The 18401-nt window shown below is 36.3% G+C and overlaps 1 protein-coding gene across 1 annotated transcript in view; it reads right to left on the bottom strand.

The window, feature by feature from the left end:
* The window catches only part of CACNA2D1 (calcium channel, voltage-dependent, alpha 2/delta subunit 1), a gene marked incomplete at its 5' end in the record, with an annotated part of 84499 nt that overhangs the window by 30341 nt on the left and 35757 nt on the right, over window positions 1-18401 (bottom strand). Inside the window, 5 exons of the mRNA XM_009581563.1 lie at window positions 1403-1479; window positions 3703-3764; window positions 9846-9917; window positions 10974-11045; window positions 15141-15197. Of these exons, the coding sequence (XP_009579858.1) occupies window positions 1403-1479; window positions 3703-3764; window positions 9846-9917; window positions 10974-11045; window positions 15141-15197 (340 nt within the window). The remainder of the gene's footprint in view (window positions 1-1402; window positions 1480-3702; window positions 3765-9845; window positions 9918-10973; window positions 11046-15140; window positions 15198-18401) is intronic.

The raw sequence follows: 18401 nt of genomic DNA, 5'->3' as shown, positions 1-18401 counted from the left end.
ACAGAAAAACAGTTCACATCTTTTTTTCCCTTTCTATTGCTATGGTACCCAATGATCATGGGAAAAATCCTGAGAAGAGGAATACAGAGGAGAATGCCCAGTAGGAATAGAAATACAAGTGAAAAATATCAACTGCAGTAAACAGAAGGAAATTGAGCAACAAGAATATACTTGCCCTTTTTGATTGCCACTATCCATCAGAAAGAGAAAGCAGGGAAACAGAAAAAAACAGGGTAAAGCAAAAGGGGTCACAAACCAATATTTTATTCAAACAGCCCCTTGAATAAAAATATTGTGCACAGATAGATCAAAGGTTCAATTTACATACAGCTGCAGTCTGGAAAAAAGACAAACATCTTTGAAGACTGAAGAATATGTCCTCAATTATTTCTCAAGTACCTTCTATATACTGTGTCTATTTCAAGGGTCTGTTTTGCAGGTTATATTGATATAAGTGCAGAACCAGATGATCTAATCCATTAAAAGGCCATATTCACTCACTAAAACTTTAATTTTAAACTACTTACTATTTGACAAAGTTACAAAATAAATCACTGATTATTAAAAACTTGCCATATTCTACTTCATATGCAGGAGGTGATGGTAGAGGACAGTGATTTAGCGCTAGTCAAGTTTTCTCTAAACTAGCAGTATCTATGCCTGTCAGAGAGATTCATAGTGCTTTTCTAACTTTCTATTTAACTGCATATTTGTTCAAGTTTATCATAACGCTTGGATAAAGTTGAAAGGATGTGATGGGTTCTATTTTGTCTACTATATAAATTTCAGTTAAACTACACCTAATAAACAAAAAGCTTTTGAATACTCACAAGTATCATTTCCAATTATCTCTCCAGAATCTGTAAATGGCTTGAAATTAGTCTAATCCAAAAATACATTACAAACATCCACTAAAACTATTTGTAAAGTGCAAAATAAAAACCTAGCTGTAAGCCAAACCAAACAGCACTTTCACATTAATCTGTTTCTACAGGCAGTAGAGGTAATTTGCTAAATATGATACTGTAACTACTGTAAAAATAACAAAAAATGCTTTACCACTATAGTCTATTTAATATTTAGCTAATAGAATGAAAAAAATAGTATCCAGACCCTAAAAATGACGGCAACAGAGGATACACAAAGCAATGATTCTATAGGCACAGAGCAAGGGGGAAGGGATTGTCAGTGGAACTGGGGTACCTGCACATATTCTATCTTCATAGAATATTTCTTGTACCTTGGATGTTACAATGGGTTAGAATCATTGCTGCAGATTTTGGGTACATCACGATAACATCAGTGATTTCCACAAAATTTATGAATTTTAAGCATTGCTTTTTTAAGTGAATCTGAGAGTTGACAATACCATGCAAAACCGGAGAACCTTCACAGTACTTACATCTGGCTTGAGTTATTGGTTCTTCTATTTTGGCTTTAATATAATAAAAGCTGTATGATGGTAATACCAATGCCAAACTGCAATAGAAATGAGACAAGTAAAGTGATTATGTTGTTTGCAGCACTTTTCCAGTTTCAGCTTCTATGTGTTTTGAAAGCAGTTAACAAGTTTGAAAGTTGGATCACCATGAGACGAGATAGTCATACGGTGACATACCAGCCTCACACTTTGTAATAGACACAAGTAGGTTCATGCTGGTCTTGAAGTTCCCTGTGTTCATTTTCATTCTTATTTATGCATTCAAGCACTTTTTAATAGATAAGCAAGGACTTTCCAAATAATTTCAAATAATAAAATACATGATTTCTTGTATCTTCCTCTAACACTTTTAGCATCCCAATGTAACACATGTCAAAATGATCATTGACTGTAAAAAATAGCATGTAGTACCGCACTGATTTGCACGCATCATATAATGACAGACTCTCCTTTTACTAGTAAAATGACTATCGGTATTCATTAGGAAATGTATCTGGCAATACTTGAATTCACATTATATTCAAGATGCAAAATATTTTCTTGAATCATGCAGTCACCACTAAAAACCTTTGAACATCCTTGTGTAATAACATTTTAAGATTTGCAAAGCATTTGCAATGTATTTTCTTTTAGATTATACTTATTTTTATTCAAAAAATATAGGGTTTCTTTTTGCAACTAAATTCAATATATGTGTAGAAGGGTTCCATTCTAAAAAGGTATGTAAAGGACAGGAGGTACAAGTAATCATTAAAGAGGTAACATCTCCTCCCACATCTCATCCTTAATATTTGCATTCGGATTTCATGACTGTAGAACTGCAAGGGTTTCTAATGGATAGCCACAGAAATTAACATTAAAAAAGTTGTACAATTGAGCCATAAATGAGATGACATTTAATGATACATTTGCCCTTTAAACAGAATGTAAGTGAGATTGCTGAATATTTAGTGATAGCTTTCTACCAATTCTCCTCTAGGGAAATGAGTAGCAGTTTACCTGTCATTAACAGTTACTGCTAGCAGAAATTGCTAATTAAAATCTATAATTTTATGTTTAATAGGTTTGCTGCAATGTGACTCCATGGATTTATTGCTGTATCTCATGCCAGGGAGCTCAGTAAGAATTAAGAAGTCATATAAATCAAATGTATTTCTTTACTGATTGCTAGATGGCATAGTCTGATAAAAAACTTTCTTTTCTTACAGAGTATAAAAATAAAGGCAGTTCAACAGAAAAATGGGATGCTGAATAAAAGATAAAATCCTACATTTGCATTCTCTTGTTAAAACTGATTCGTTTGGCTTTACACATAAATTAACGTTTGCATTCTCTTTGGCTGTGCACCTATGCAGAACACAACAAAAAATGGGAACCAGCTTGGCTGAGGACTACTGTAATTCACAATAAAAATACTGTTTTGGTAAAAATTTGACTCAATATTTGTACCATCTAGTTTTGAACTAGGGTAGTTTAACTTTTCTGGGACTTTGTAAACCTTAACTTGTTTTGGATAATGTCAAGTTTTTACATTCCTTCTAATGTTAGAGCTGTGTGCTTAAACGAGTTTGAAATATACACACCAACGTTGCATTCAAGGGGGGATGTGCTTTTACCCGTTACTTCATTTGCTCCTGCTGCCATTCACCATATGATTTTTATATACAAAGCAGTATCAGTGCTAATTAGTTAAAACTTGTCACAAATAGATATGGATTTCAGAGATAATCGGTAGCATGGTTCCTGCCCCTAAGATCTGACATGAAGGTTAGCAAAGTCATGATATAAGCAAAGACTGTGGCTGAAAGATTTGCACAAAACATGTCACACTTTTTATTTAGACCAAAATATAGGATCTGCCTTTTTAATATGCATATTAAAACAATAATGTGGAGACAATGGAAAGAAAAGATGAAATAAGAGGAGGAATCTAAGAGAAAGTGTACAATTAAGTACCAAAGTATGGTGTAATACAGAAAGTAGGAGGAAAAGTAAGATTCTTAACATCAATTATATTTTTCCTGCATACTAAAATCCCTAATGATAAATCTGAAGAGTTGGATGAAAGACTGAGGTTCTGGTCCTTAGACAGAGCAATCGTTCTGAGCTGTAAAGGAACCCAGCAAATCCTACAGGCCTGGACACATGAGGATCTGGTGCTGATTTAGCTAGTATAGAAAATGTAATGCTAAAATATTAACCAAAATAAACAAAAAGGACATTTAACTAACAAAAGAAGTCAGAGAACAGAAATGAGTTACCTGTAATCAGTGCCATTCACAGCAGTCCATGTATATGTTCTGTTTCCTTTATCAATATATCTCTACAAAGAGATATCGGTGAAAAAAAAAAATATTAAATCTGAAGCTTCAATAGGTGTGCACTTTTCTTGAGAAATACAGTGTAAAATCAAGTGCAAATCTGCTGGAATTCTATTTATTATTTTGCTGAAAGCATGAATTGAGCTGCAACTCCTTTTCTTAAACATTTTCCAAACTTATATTATGCAAAATATCACCTATATCCTTTTTATTGAACATTAACGAAATGCAAATTTAACTAAAACCAGAAAAACATGACCTATCATTTTCCCTTTTAAATTCATTAGCCAGGCCTATGCAAACCTTTTTCTATGTGATTTAAATTTGATAAAAGATGTTATCTCCTTTATGGACCATTTTGCAGTTAAACTATGAAAACAAAAACCCTAAATTATAAAAAGACTTTGTAGGTAACTCTTTAACAACAAAAACACACAATGCCTGTCCTTTCAGGCCACAGTACCACTGGCTAGATGCATTTAAATTTAAGTCATATCTACAGTCACAGCCAGGTAGTCCTGCTTGTAAGGCACCCCATGCTAAACTTACATGTGTTTCTAATCTCATTAGGAGGCTTTTGAATTTGTGAAAAATTTAACATGGAAATAAATGTTTATTTTTAAATAACTTAATACATTAGGATAAGCTTTACCATTCATTTTCTTTTGGTATGAAAAATGATGTGACAGACACAGTCTCACAGTTCCCCATAGATTTAATCATTAATGCACCTGGCTGACATCATTTTACACAATTTTCCACTTTGAAAACTACAAGTTTATGCCATCTGCAACATATTATTATTTTACAATCAGACATTTGTAACTATGCCAGCAATGAAGTCTGTGCAGCTGTTGCACTGCAACATTACAAACATCAGTGAAAGGTACCACAGGTACACATCTACATTCTTTCTTTCCCTGTGGTAAAACAAAAGTGTGAAAATGACTGCGGTTATGAAAAAGAGGTGTCTTTTTTGGCATTTATGATTTGAAACCTTCTCATTACCTGCCTGCTGCTTTTCAGCACAGCATGGCAGTGTAAATAATTTATTAGTCATTTTGGAAAGAAAAAGAAAAAAAAAAGAAAAAAAGAAAAAAAAAGGAAAATAGAAAAAAAAAAGAAAGATGCATCAGCTTCTAATGCCCCAATATATTTTATATTTCAGATAAAAAGATGGCTGAAGAGATTCCTATCCAAACCTATTTACATTTAATAATGTGCCTGTACTATTACTTCAGCTCAAGAATAAGCAGACACTTGAACCTAGCAATGGCAGCCCCTCCAAATCAGGCACAGTGTCATGGGTTGCACACCATGTACGTTGGCAAGAGAAAAGTAGTGCCCAAGGTGGGAGGGAAGGAAGAGAAGAACTGGGCTCATAGTAAATCCTGTTGCCACCAGCACTGTGAACATGCTTGAAAGCAAACTGGCTGAAATCTCCCTTCACAGATAATCCAGGAGATCACAAGTCCTCATACGTCTGCTCCCATTTACCTTTGCCTACTTCATTACCGAGTGGTCTGAGACTATCTCACCCCCAGCTGGTCACTGCCAAAGAACCTACAGATGTTATTGCAGTTTTTGTGACCCTTCAGTTTTCACTGCTGCCCACCCTGGCTGCCCAAATGTGGCAATGCTTTTGTTCCTATGGCATCTTCTCTGTTAGTTGGAAAGCCCCTGAGGCCTTGGGAGACTCCAGTGCACCCCACCCACGCTTGCTACGAGTTCAGTCTCTATGCTGTAGTATGAGGTCATCTCCCAAGACACTGCTGGGGCCAGCTGCAATACAAAAGGAAAGCAATGCAAACTTAAACCAAAAAGCAAAACAAAAAGGACATCAATTTTAAGCCTCAAGACTGCAACTGTCAGTTCAGAGCAACTGACCACATCAGCCCTTTTTATAAGAAAATATATGAAGCTATCAAGTCCTAAGTGATACATGGCTCATGCATGGCCCGTGGTCTGAAGCAGCTTTATTCTGGCTCTAGCAGCCTGGAGCTGGGAGGGTGCAATGGCTTGAAGCAGTCACCATTGCCAGCCATCTCTGGCTGTGCCCTTCTTCTCTCAGAGAGGTCCAAGCAGAGGAAGAAATCTTGGGCCATGATGCAAGTGAAGGTGAGGGAAATTAATTTCATTGGGCACTTGAAGCATCTGATATCAAAAGGCTTGGGATATTCTACTCAGATACAGATTGTGGTCTGGCCGTGCAAAACTGGCACATTCTCAGGCACTCAGGGATGTCACATTCCCCTCTCCACCCCCCGCCTCGATGCTCTATCTGACTCCAGCATTTGCAAGAATCCCCTCCCTCCCTCTTTGGGCAAATATTTGCAGGACTAATTGTTCCAGGTCTTTTTTACCACACAGCCTGAGAAATGCATGCACAACCTGAGATCTCTTCGACAAGTTTGCCATGAATGCAATTTCTTGTATAACCCCAATGGTGTTATTGCATTTTTGTAACCTTCTAATCCTCCCGTTTCTAACCACCTACACAGCGCCCTTTTCACCCATAGGCTTGGAAAGGCATTCCTTAAACAAAACAACACCACAAATCTGAAAATGACCCAGTGAATCCGTCCCTTCAGGAGCAGCTTATCCCCAACGTAGATGCCAGCAGGACTTCGGACTCTCCAACAGTGGGTCAGGAATGACCCAGTGTCTCTTCAGAACAGGGGGACACAGGCTGGTGGCTTCCTAGACAGTATGGGCTCTTGGCCCAGGTGAGGTAGCAGAACTGACATCAGGTGGGGCTTACCCTCCCTGCCCCAGGAAGGCCTTATTCATTCTCCGTCCTCCAACAGTGGAACTACTCAGGAAAAGGCATATTCTTTTCATACAGCAGGATTTCCCCATAGATTGTAAAGCAGTATTGTAAAGCCTTGCTCAGGAGGGCTGGGGTGGGGGCTTTATCGTGAGAAATCACAGAAGAGAGTCCTGGCAGAAGGCAAGGGGACTGCTGGTACAGGTCTCCGCTTTAGAAGAACGTGGGAAGAGGTGAAAGGCAGTATGAAGTCAGATACAGAGAACAAGCGTAGGCACATTTAATGAGATCATGGGACTCCACAAGTTCAAGGACCATAACTTACGGGCACGCTTTGCACCTGGGCAATGTAAGTGTATAAGGCTGGAGTTAAGTTGACTTCCCTCATAGAGACTAAAGTGGCAAAGTGTGACTGCTGCCTACATGATTACATGATCATCATTATCATCATCTTTTAGCTAAAATCATCTACATTTACATTTGTCTGCCCCCACTGAAGCTGAGGTTCTGTACCCAAGAAGAGAGTCTATGAGGTTCTGCACTTTCTGAATAGGGTGTCAGAAGGATACCAGAGTTAAATTCCCTAGACCCTGCAATATAACAAAATACTATGACAACCTTTCTGCAACAAAGTCACAATCTTGTTAGCAGCGAGTTGAATGAATATACAGGTTTTAATCTGTCTCCTCACAGGTGAACATACATGCAAGTAAAGCCACCAATCTCCTTAATGACACCCATAGCTCAGAAATAAAAAATGCCTCTGATGGATTTGTACAGTTGTGAAGATCTTGAGCATGCCTTCCTGTCCTTATTTGTACTCCTTTTAAATTACATTATCAGAAGCAGCATGCTTTGTCAAAGCCAGTGCAGATACTAAGAGGCTGAGGAATGGTCATGAGATGTCCAGCTCTAGAGTCCTCAGTACAGGGAAGACATGGACCTGTTGGAGCGGGTCCAGAGGAGGGCCACAAAAATGATCAGGAGGGTGGAACACTTCTCCTATGAGGAAAAGCTGGGAGACTTGGGTTTGTTCAGCCTGGAGAAGAGAAGGCTCCGGGGAGACCTTATTGCGTCCTTTCAATACTCAAAGGGGGCTTATAAGAAAGATGGGGACAAACTTTTTAGCAGGGCCTGTTGCGACAGGACAAGAGGGAACGGTTTTAAACTAAAAGAGGGTATATTCAGACTAGATATAAGGAAGAAATTTTTTACAATGATGGTGGTGAAACACTGGAACAGGTTTGTGCAGAGACGTGGTAGATGCCCCATCCCTGGAAACATTCAAGGCCCTGAGCAACCTGATCTAGTTGAAGACATCCCTGCCCACGGCAGGGGGGTTGGACTAGATGACCTTTAAAGGTCCCTTCCAACCCAACAGGGAAGACATGGACCTGTTGGAGCGGGTCCAGAGGAGGGCCACAAAAATGATCAGGAGGGTGGAACACTTCTCCTATGAGGAAAAGCTGGGAGACTTGGGTTTGTTCAGCCTGGAGAAGAGAAGGCTCCGGGGAGACCTTATTGCGTCCTTTCAATACTCAAAGGGGGCTTATAAGAAAGATGGGGACAAACTTTTTAGCAGGGCCTGTTGCGACAGGACAAGAGGGAACGGTTTTAAACTAAAAGAGGGTATATTCAGACTAGATATAAGGAAGAAATTTTTTACAATGATGGTGGTGAAACACTGGAACAGGTTTGTGCAGAGACGTGGTAGATGCCCCATCCCTGGAAACATTCAAGGCCCTGAGCAACCTGATCTAGTTGAAGACATCCCTGCCCACGGCAGGGGGGTTGGACTAGATGATCTTTAAAGGTCCCTTCCAACCCAAACTATTCTATGATTCTATGATTCTAAGTATATTCCCAAAGCTCTGTTGCAGAACCAAGTGACCATGAACTTGACATCGTGAAATCACAGTATGGATGAACGATCGAGACATGTTTCAGAAAATTCAGCTCCATTTTCAGTCTCATCTAGCAAAGATAACGTGCATTGCCACTCATTTTCACCAATGAAGACAAGTAAGTTTCTACCATGTTTAATGCAAAAATAGACTAGGACTATGAAATATTTTTTTCTGTATCAAAATGAAAATAAGTACACAAGAATCTTCCCTCAATGCAGAATTGAGTCAGAGGACTGGTGATAGGAACTGCTCAGTATTGGGTGTCACTTGGTGTAATTAGGCCAAAATTTAAAGCAGAGTTTAAAAGCTGCTACCATCTATTAGACATTGAATGTAATATAAGGAATGTGCTGTTTTTAACAGAATAAAAAACTCCTAAACTCTGAGGCTTGATTTCCTATCAATTTAACTTGATTAGATTCTGTAGCATATGCCTTGTGAGAAGGAGGAACTTGTCACTGGAACATTCTGCCATTTAAGTATGAACAGCAGAGCCATCGGATGTAGCAAAGTTACAGAAGATCAACAGGAGAGGGCAGCTAATACTACACATGAAAAATTACCTGCACACTCCCAAGCAATTCTGCTGAGAATTGTTATGGTGTGCTCATATATATGAGTGTTGTGTAGTGTCTGTTTGATGTTATATTTGCTTCATGTTCTTCTGCTAAGTCATTAAGTTAGCTATCTTCAAGCTGGTTTACATTCAGAGTAAAAAAGTTTCAAAAAGCTGTTGTAGAACTGTAACTGTGGGGCATACTCTGTCCAGAACTGCTCCTTTGGCACACCAGTCACGATTTCTTCTCTTCTCGCCAAGAAGTAAAGCATACATGTAAGGATCCATATCAAATTTGAGTATTTCCTCATATCTGTCTTATTAGAGAAACCACTAATCTTTATCAGGAATGAGCATTTTGGACAAGAAAATAAAGAACTCAACAAGCTGTCAGAAAGCACAAGTACATAATATAACTGTAAGATTAATTTGCTTATACCAAATAGTCTCCATTTACGGCATATAAATGTTATATTTTTTCCTCACTACTTTCTTGCCATTCAGCCACAACATAAACTACCAAACACATCCTCACACATCTCTGCAAGCAAATTAAGTACTTTGTTTTGGGATTCATACACAGAAGTAGGCTGGTTCCATTTCCTGGTGAACAGAGTGTAAGACCTCATCAACAACTGCCTGATTAATGATGCACCAAAGAAACCAAGAAACAAAACAATTCTTCTTTTCATAAGTACATAATTTCTTTTACTATAAGCCACTAAAACTAGCAAATCTAGAGGGAAAAATGATACAATCTGACATTATAAAATGAACATCTTTTCACCATTTCACAGTATTTTTCTGGTTTTGTTTGTTCCTGTAAATGTAATTGTCTGTGTTCCTGTCTTACCTCATCTTGGGACTTGACCAGTGTTTCAAATGTTTTTTCTCCACTTTCTCCATCTATCATTTTTTTCCGAATCTATTGGCAAGAAAGAAAAAGAAAAAAAAAAAAAAAAAGAGAACTAGGTGTTTCATGTAACATGAATAATCTTTTCAGTGATTCAAAGTATTTCATACAAACACAGAAAATGGTAATGCATATGACAGTCATAGATCTTAAAAAAAAAAGTGAAGTTTACAATTTTCAGATTTTTCTGATTAGAAGTTGCTTTATCCAAATATATACTCCATCAGTAGAGTTATGAAGCAACAATTCTTTATACTTTGCATAGCAAGACCATCCCATAAAACCCCTTTGATGTTGGGCACTAGAGAGAGTATGAATTCTTTCTGGATGAGGAGTTTTGTCTAGCATTTCTTGGGCTTCCCAGCACATCTGTGTGATACACAAAAACAATTTTATAACAGTCCAAGAGTAATTCCTCTCTGAAGAAGGAGTTTCAAAGAAACTTAAGGCAGAATTTAACAGATACTGATAGTGTCATTATGAAAGAACAATTTCAAACAAAGTTAAAAAATGTTAGAAAATGTAAAATGTTTAAAAAACCTCCATTTTATTTCACAAAACTAACGAAGTATTTTTAAAAATTCTGATTTCTGAATGTATTACAAAACTAGTAACTGAAAAATATACAGAGGATTTAATTTATTGTCAACACTCAACTTCATTTCTCAGTTCTCTCTCTCACCACTGCAATAAGCTTGCATCAGTAAGAGATACGAAAATACTTTTAAAATGTTTCAGGTAATATATTAAAAGTGTTCTGTTCTGAAAAATTTACAAGCCCCCTCCCCAGGAATTGCCAGTTAATGAAGAAGAATTATTAAATAGCAATCACGGTGTCTTTCAAAATGAGAGGAATATAATGTGTTGCCCTTGCCTATGAATAATACCAGTTCTCAATTTGTTTCATTATAGCTTCATCTGTCTATAAAGTCATCATCTTGACAAATTTAAAGTTGAAATTTATAATGAAATAGATTCCCATTCAAAATCTAGAACATTTATTGCTTTTCAGTTATTATACAGTGAGATACAAGCAGCAACAGATACTAAGAAACCAAGTAATCTCACCTCAACTTTAATATCATTTTCCAATTCAGCATCTAGAAAATCCAGCGTAACGGGCTCCTGGGATTTAGGATTCTGAAGCAGAAGATATTGAATGATCAAATAATAAAGACAAAGTACTGTGATGGTACAAATCATTCTAACCCTTTTATTTCTAAGTTACTTACTTAACTGGGCTTACTTACCCATCTATTTTAATTTCTTACAGCATGATGAATTACTAGTGGCCCTTTCTCATTTATTTTATTTCATTGGATAGAGAAGTTAATTGGACAAGTGAAAATCAAATTAACAGTAACGGTTAGCGTCCATCCACAGTCTGTCGTGTATGGGGCTCACGCTGGGAAGCTGCTTCCCCTACTGCTGGTATGTCACAAACTGTAAGGGTGGGAGAAGTCGCTTCAGAGGAAGCATCAGATATGAATCTCTCATTAGGTGTCCTGCCTCCGAGAAGGGAGAGGGAAATTTGGGAGACTTTTCTAGCTGACTGGTAAGATGGGATAATTGTACTCTTTTGCAATTTTGCCAAAAGCAGACTACAGACTTGCTGTTATGAGGTGGGAATGGACTGTGGCTCCAGATTCAAAGAGGCGGCAATTATAATAAAGTATTTCTTTATTATAAGAAAATAAAAATCACTTTTATTGTTAGCATTACAGGACTTCCGTGAGCACCTTGCAGTTTTGAATGCATTTCTCTTGACGTCAGTACTGTTACCTCAATCTAAGAGTTAGAAACCTGTAGCACAGAAATACTGCAACCCAGCAGCTTCAAGACCTAAGGAATGTACGTGATGTCAACCCTTGACTATGGAGCACAGAAAAGTTTGGTGGTATGCATCTGTAGCAACCCTGGTCCCATCGGAGTCTGGGAAGACCATTGTAGCTCTGCTCAACTAGCTCAGACCACCCTCTAGCCTCTATTCCCTTCTCAGTTGCAGTCTGCTTTTACTTGGACAGAGCCATCTTCTATACGAGTTGTTAGGAATCCAATACTTTTATTTTGAGTAATTTTGACTAAGGCCCATTGACTTTATATTATGCGTGTTGTAAAAATCCTCAATCCTCATTACTCAGTAGTTATTTAATGCACCCACTTAACAAAGGATCTTTAGAAAAAAGGGTATGGGGCTATGTTATTTAACCATTAAAATCTGATAGTTTAGAACAGAAGATGAAAAAAGTCCAGTTTTAGTAATTTATTTTGATTGACAATAATTTGCTTTGTGTAATAGGACAGTTCATACATGAAAGGATCTCAAGGTCTAGTTTTGTCAGTAACTGAGCACTATATCTCATATGATTAGCAACACAAAAATTGTCATTAGCTGATACTATTATTTCAAGACTAGTGTAAATACCGATAATGACATTTTTAGAGGATTTCAGTGATTCAGCTATACTAACTTATTTATAGGGTAGACCTAAGTCCTTTCTTTCAAAATTATAATTATATTCCTTCTATCCTAACATTCTCTGGCAAAGGTACATGACAAATGTACATGTGACTATTCTATCAAAGAATGCAAGCATGTTTCATCACAATTTATGTATGTATTTCCAGTTGTTACTGGAAGAAAGTAACATCCTGAATAAAAGGTAAATAAAAGGTAAATAAAAGGTAAAAGATATAATAGTCTACAGCATTAAGAACTTAACTGTAGTCTGTATTTTCAAGACTGTAATATAGAATAGTGTTAGAAGACAAAAGATTATTCCTTCATATTATTGAGGAACAAATGTACGTGTTTCTGGGTATATAGAATCATTCCTTTTCTTAGCAAGTAAGACTTACTCTCTGCTAATTAAAAAGCCAATAAATTTATTCTCAGAAAGAGAACATGCACTGGAAAAATTTCAGAAAAAGATTCCGGATATTTCTTTTAAATGTTTACTGACAACTTCCAAGAAATGTTCATGTTCCTATTTATATAGGAGAGATAAAACTAGTAACTTTAACATAATAGCATTAACATATGCTCTTTACTAATTCAAAACTGTTTAATTATTGTTATACAGTTGCTTCCCCCCCCCAGCAAATCCACAGTCTCAAAATAAATAGCAAAAGGCTAAAATATAAAATTAAATAAAAAAATACATTTTCTTACATGCAATGGGTAATGAATAGCATGGTCAAACCCAAACAGCATGCATGAAGGCATTGGCATGGCAGAGGAGGCATTTGTGAAGTTCACATTCCATTCCAACACACAAAGGAACAGAGAAGAAAACAAATGGTAAAAAAAAGAATAACAAAAGCCATCACATCAAATCAAGGTCAATATTAATTTCAAATGATAACCTGGGCTAGCCATAGTTAAGGAGTCCCAAAGACAAAATAGTCAACTTAAACAGTCCATCAAAATTCAAGTATACATTAACTGTTTGTCCTTGTTCTTTTTAAGACTTACGTTATATGACAACATATTCTGTATAAGGTACTTATTAATGACTTTTAATAAATGAAGAAACTAAACATGTAGAGATACATTATGTGATGTGCTGAGGCACAAAGAAATCCATTAGAAATCAGAATTGAAAATTCCTAGCCCCGTACTTTAAATGGAAGACTATTTTCCCTGCTATGTCTTTTTCCCCCAAGAATGTGTTTTTACCAGTATTTGGGCTCCATAATTTTTTCTTCCAAGGTTGCCATTTAGTGGGGTTTATTCCAAGCCATGAAGAAACAAACCTACTGTTCAGTTTGCTCTTCTCTTTATCCAGTCATGCACGCAACATGACTAGAATAAGCGCAATACCACCACATTCACCAGCACAACTTAATAAAACAAAATAGAAGTAAATCACTAGCAATGAAGCATGCAAATAAAGGGAGTGCAATCCATTTTCAGCATGACAAATAAAGGCAAAGATCTATTACTTCAATGACAAATCAAGAAGGAAACAAAGAAAGAAAGAACTGGTGCAGCAACATTAAAAAAACGTTCATTAAAATGTCATTGTCGTGTGTTTTGTGAGGTCAGTATTCTCACAAATTCTATGGAAGGCCTTCTTTGTTGAGTTGCAGGAGCCTAGCTTCTACTCCTACCTGCAGTACTAATGAAGACACAGGCTGTTAGGCTTTTAAAATAAATGATGGCAAGAAGGCAGCCAAATCCTGGGCCCCAGAGGGAGACCCAGGAGCATCTGGAGTGGATGGAAGCCCAGCGCTTTTCCAGAGCTGCACCTCCCTGGGCAGCCAGCACAGCCAGGAAAACCCAGCAACAGCCACATCATACCACAGCACGCTGAGGAGCCAGGGGTGCTCAGAAAATTGAGATTTTTTATGTTCCAGTGCTGCTTTCTCCAGTGCACAAAAAAGAAAATACTAGCCCAGAGGCAGTCTGCTACGTGTGGTATAAACACAGCCACTCGGGACTCGGTGAAATCACTGACTTGAATTAGATCAGGATTTTACACCATGTTTTACCGGTTGTGTTATGCAAGCCACTGGTTTTGCTTTATATATTGCCATATGTGTAAGAAATTAATATGGTATACTGTACCTAATTTTGTTATTTTGCTAGTTACATAGTCAATCTATTCCTTTAATGATTTTTAAGTTTTCATTAAGTATTTTCTGCTCAGGGATTGCATTACATAAATGTTACTAATTTCCTTTTCCCTGATTGGGTTAATGGCAGTTACTCCTCTGGAGTTGGGTTTGTTAAATCGAGAAATGTGACGTAAATAGCAGATAAAACATATGCCCTACTCTGACTTCCCCAGAAAAAAACTAAACTGTTCATTGAAATCCTGTAATGTTATACAGCATTACAGCATACATTGTATAATAAAACTTGGCAATAAAGTTGTAAGAATGATCTTCTCTTGACTTTGGGTTTATGCAAGCAAAGCCAGCACAAGTAGTCTCTTTTTTTTTCCAGTCTTCAAATTCATTTCAAAATCTGAAGAATAATTTTTACAGCACGGCTCTAATTAGCACCTATTAGTAAAGCACCATAATTTAATGGAATGCCCTTCACTACAGCCAATAACATGTTTTCTATTATTTAAACAAGGAAGGATGCAAGCTTCATGCTTTGGAAGCTGTTTGTCAAAGTAAACAGTTCTCTAGTTAGATTTTTCCTAGTAAGCAGGGCAGAAGCTTTCTAATTGTATTTCCAGGTCTATGCATTCTAATGCACTAATCACCTCCATCCACAGTTACCTGTACATTGGGTCTCCTTTTTCTCAATTTAACTTTTGGTATGCCCACACCAATTTGCTGAAGTAACAAAAATGCAGTAATTTATATTTTTACACTATTAGTAAACAGCCTACTTATAGAATGGAAGTCTTCCCTCAACATCTATACTCTCCACTGCACGTTTACTGGAAGCAGATTAGCCCTCATTCCAATCAAGAGTTCTGAGCTCTCTGTCAGAATCACACATAGATTTTGTCTAAGGAAACAAAAACCAGATGTTAAATGGTGTGAATTAAGTTAACAGAGAGCTCTCCCTCCCACATTCTCTTCCAGAATTAAAATACAGGATGAGAAGAGTTTCACTTTTTGTTTACTGTTATATCTGCTCTTAAAACCATCTCCTCTTACATTTCTTTCAAAATCATAAACCATAAGACAAAACACTGGACCCTACTGAAGGCATCTAGAATTTTATAATTACCATTAAATGGGTAATCAGAACCATAAAGAAAGTGAAGAAAAGGATGATAATCTTTAGAACAGATTGAGAAATTGAATTATTTACTGTTTTCAAATCTTATCTAGTTAAGACTAATCTTGTTAACACATGCTTAATGCACTCACTTCAGTGACTATGTTTATTTTGTGGGATATCCACCTGTTCTCTCCCAGGACAATGGGAAAATTACACGCACATACGCACAGACACACAAAGAAAATTGGCAGAAAAACATAAAAATAAGTATTTGTTTAAGAGTGTAATATAACTGGCTACACAAACTTGAAAAATGGTATTTTAAGCAGTTTAAAACTATATTAAACTGAAAGTTAAAAAAAGGTTTCCTGTCTTACGCTTTGATGTAGTTTTCATGTGCAAATAAGAACATGATGGGAAAGTTCTTAATGATTTTAATATGTTTTTGAACCTGTCTTTTGTTAAATTTTCTCAGTTGTGCAAGTGACTTTACAAGTTCTAAATTTCTAGGGGTTTCTTTTTGTGAGATGATACTGCAAGACAATTTCTTAAAATATTGTGTTGAACCAGTTGTGATTTGAGGTAAAGATTTTCAGAAGGAAAGCAGAAGACATTCAGAAGAAGGGACCATTGGAAGTTTAATACACCCTCACCTCTTCAAAGGTAAAGACGTATTTATGTTTTAGTTTACATCGATTGAAAAATTGCTGGCAAAGAGGGTTAAGATGTTGTTTGTTAATAAGTTAACGACTACCAGGAGGTTCAACTAAAATTAATATGACATGTTAAAGAAAGTCCATGAGTTCTAAATACATCTGTCTTTGTAGTGTACCTTAGTTTTAAAACGTAGTTCTTGTATCAGTCTGAATAGCATGCACCACCCCAAACAAACTGGGAGTGAAAAAGTCTAGTCTGTGTAACTGTTAATAACAACAATAACAATAATAATAATGTATATGCTTAATATTACATTTAGACATTATTCTACAACATAAAACATGTAACTTATAAAATACCCTTTTTTAAACATACGCTAAATCAAACATTTGAGCAGCATGAGAAAGCATCTCTGGACTTCCATATCCTTTTAAGTAGAAAACTACACAGAGAAACCATGTAATTAGTATCCTAATGCATCCCAGTCTGCCTAGATTTAATTGGTATGAGGGGATTTTTTCACTCTCTAACGAAGGTTCTTTATTCTCCAGTGTTATGAGTTTACACTGCAGTATAACAGCACATATGAGATGAACAGAATCCATATTCATCAGTTCCTCATAAGATTGTGCCTAAAAGGAGAATACTGCATTGCTTCATTTCATGTTCCTTCTGTTAACAAAAAGATAGTTTCATTTACATATAAGAAAAAGGTAAATAGACCACTCGCCATCATCTGCATTTCTAGTAATCTCTAATGAAGAAAAGATTTGGTCAGTAATGATGTATATATTATTATCAGAATAATTCACCAAGCAAAATCATCAAATCAAAACGTTCATTTTTTAACACATAAAAACCTAATGCATATATCCAGAAACTGAAGTCCTTCTAAATTATGAAGACTATATAAAAACCTTCTTTTCCTTTTTTTCCCTTTAGTTTTAAAAGGGTCCTTTCAAAATAAATCAAAAGGGATATTTCATCAATAGTTAAGACCAAGTTATTCTTTCCCTTCTTCAGAAGCATTTTTTTTTTCTTCTTTTGTTACACACTTGGCAAAAGATTTCAAACATATTCATTACTTCATCAGGAAATTAATTCAAATATTCCCAATGCTGACTTCCCCCAGTTTAAGAATTAAATGAATCACTAAAATATGTAGATGAATTCTTCATTACTTTTTCTGTTTTGACAGTTAAAGACAGTGAAGTAGTGAAAAGGGGGTCTGCTATCCGTCTTGTAGCTGTGATAGGACTTTCTGGTGAAGAAACAAGAGAGGACAGTCACAGAGCCAAGAGGTCAAGGGCTTGCTGCTATTCTACCACAGGAACATGGCTGGGAGGAATAGAGTGATGGATATGCATCCAATTTACAAAAAAACAGTATTTCCATGCCTAAAGGCAGCAAATACAAGCTTCCATTACTTAAGAAGTTTCTCTAAAGTGAACTAAGTGCTGAAAAATAACTTAGGAATAGGGTGCCACTGCAGTTTAAAAGCCTTACTAGCCTTATTTGTCTGCGTATTGACAGCTTGCATTTATCTGGGCCATATATTTCTCAAACCATCTTAATGAGAAATTTTAATACTGACAACTGAACTACATGGATATATTGTTTGGTCTTCAATACTTATAGTGATTCATTATTACTTCTAACTTTTTATCTGCAAATAATCCATACATTTCTCTCAATCTGGAGTGATGTTTTTTATTTTTAGTTAATTAAATTTTAACTTTGTCTTTTATATAGTGCTGCATTTGTGCACTATGAACTCATGAGAGAAAATTTGCTGAAAGTATATTTCTAATGTAATTTAAATACAAATATTTTCAAATATTCCATTAAACAGAAGATTGACATGAAGAAACCCTTCACTAAAACAAAGATTAAAGTTCTGATTTCAGAAAAAAAAATCATCCATTCATGTTGAAATGTCTCATCAAAGTCGGGGAGGCAACTTATTTAAGAAGATACATGTAACGTAGGAGTCTCCACAGGGTCAGGACTACAGTTAATGGATATAAAACCAGACTGAAATATTGGGTTTAAATTTTCCTGAAATTTGAGGAAAGTTGCATCCTAATCAGATTTAGATAAAGATTTCATCTTTAAAGATGAAAAATCTTTCTCAAGTTGAACTACTAAAA

This window comes from Fulmarus glacialis, unplaced genomic scaffold (genome assembly GCF_000690835.1).
Source record: "Fulmarus glacialis isolate BGI_N327 unplaced genomic scaffold, ASM69083v1 scaffold14267, whole genome shotgun sequence".
NCBI lineage: Eukaryota > Metazoa > Chordata > Aves > Procellariiformes > Procellariidae > Fulmarus > Fulmarus glacialis.
This window is presented reverse-complemented; position numbering and strand designations above follow the sequence as displayed.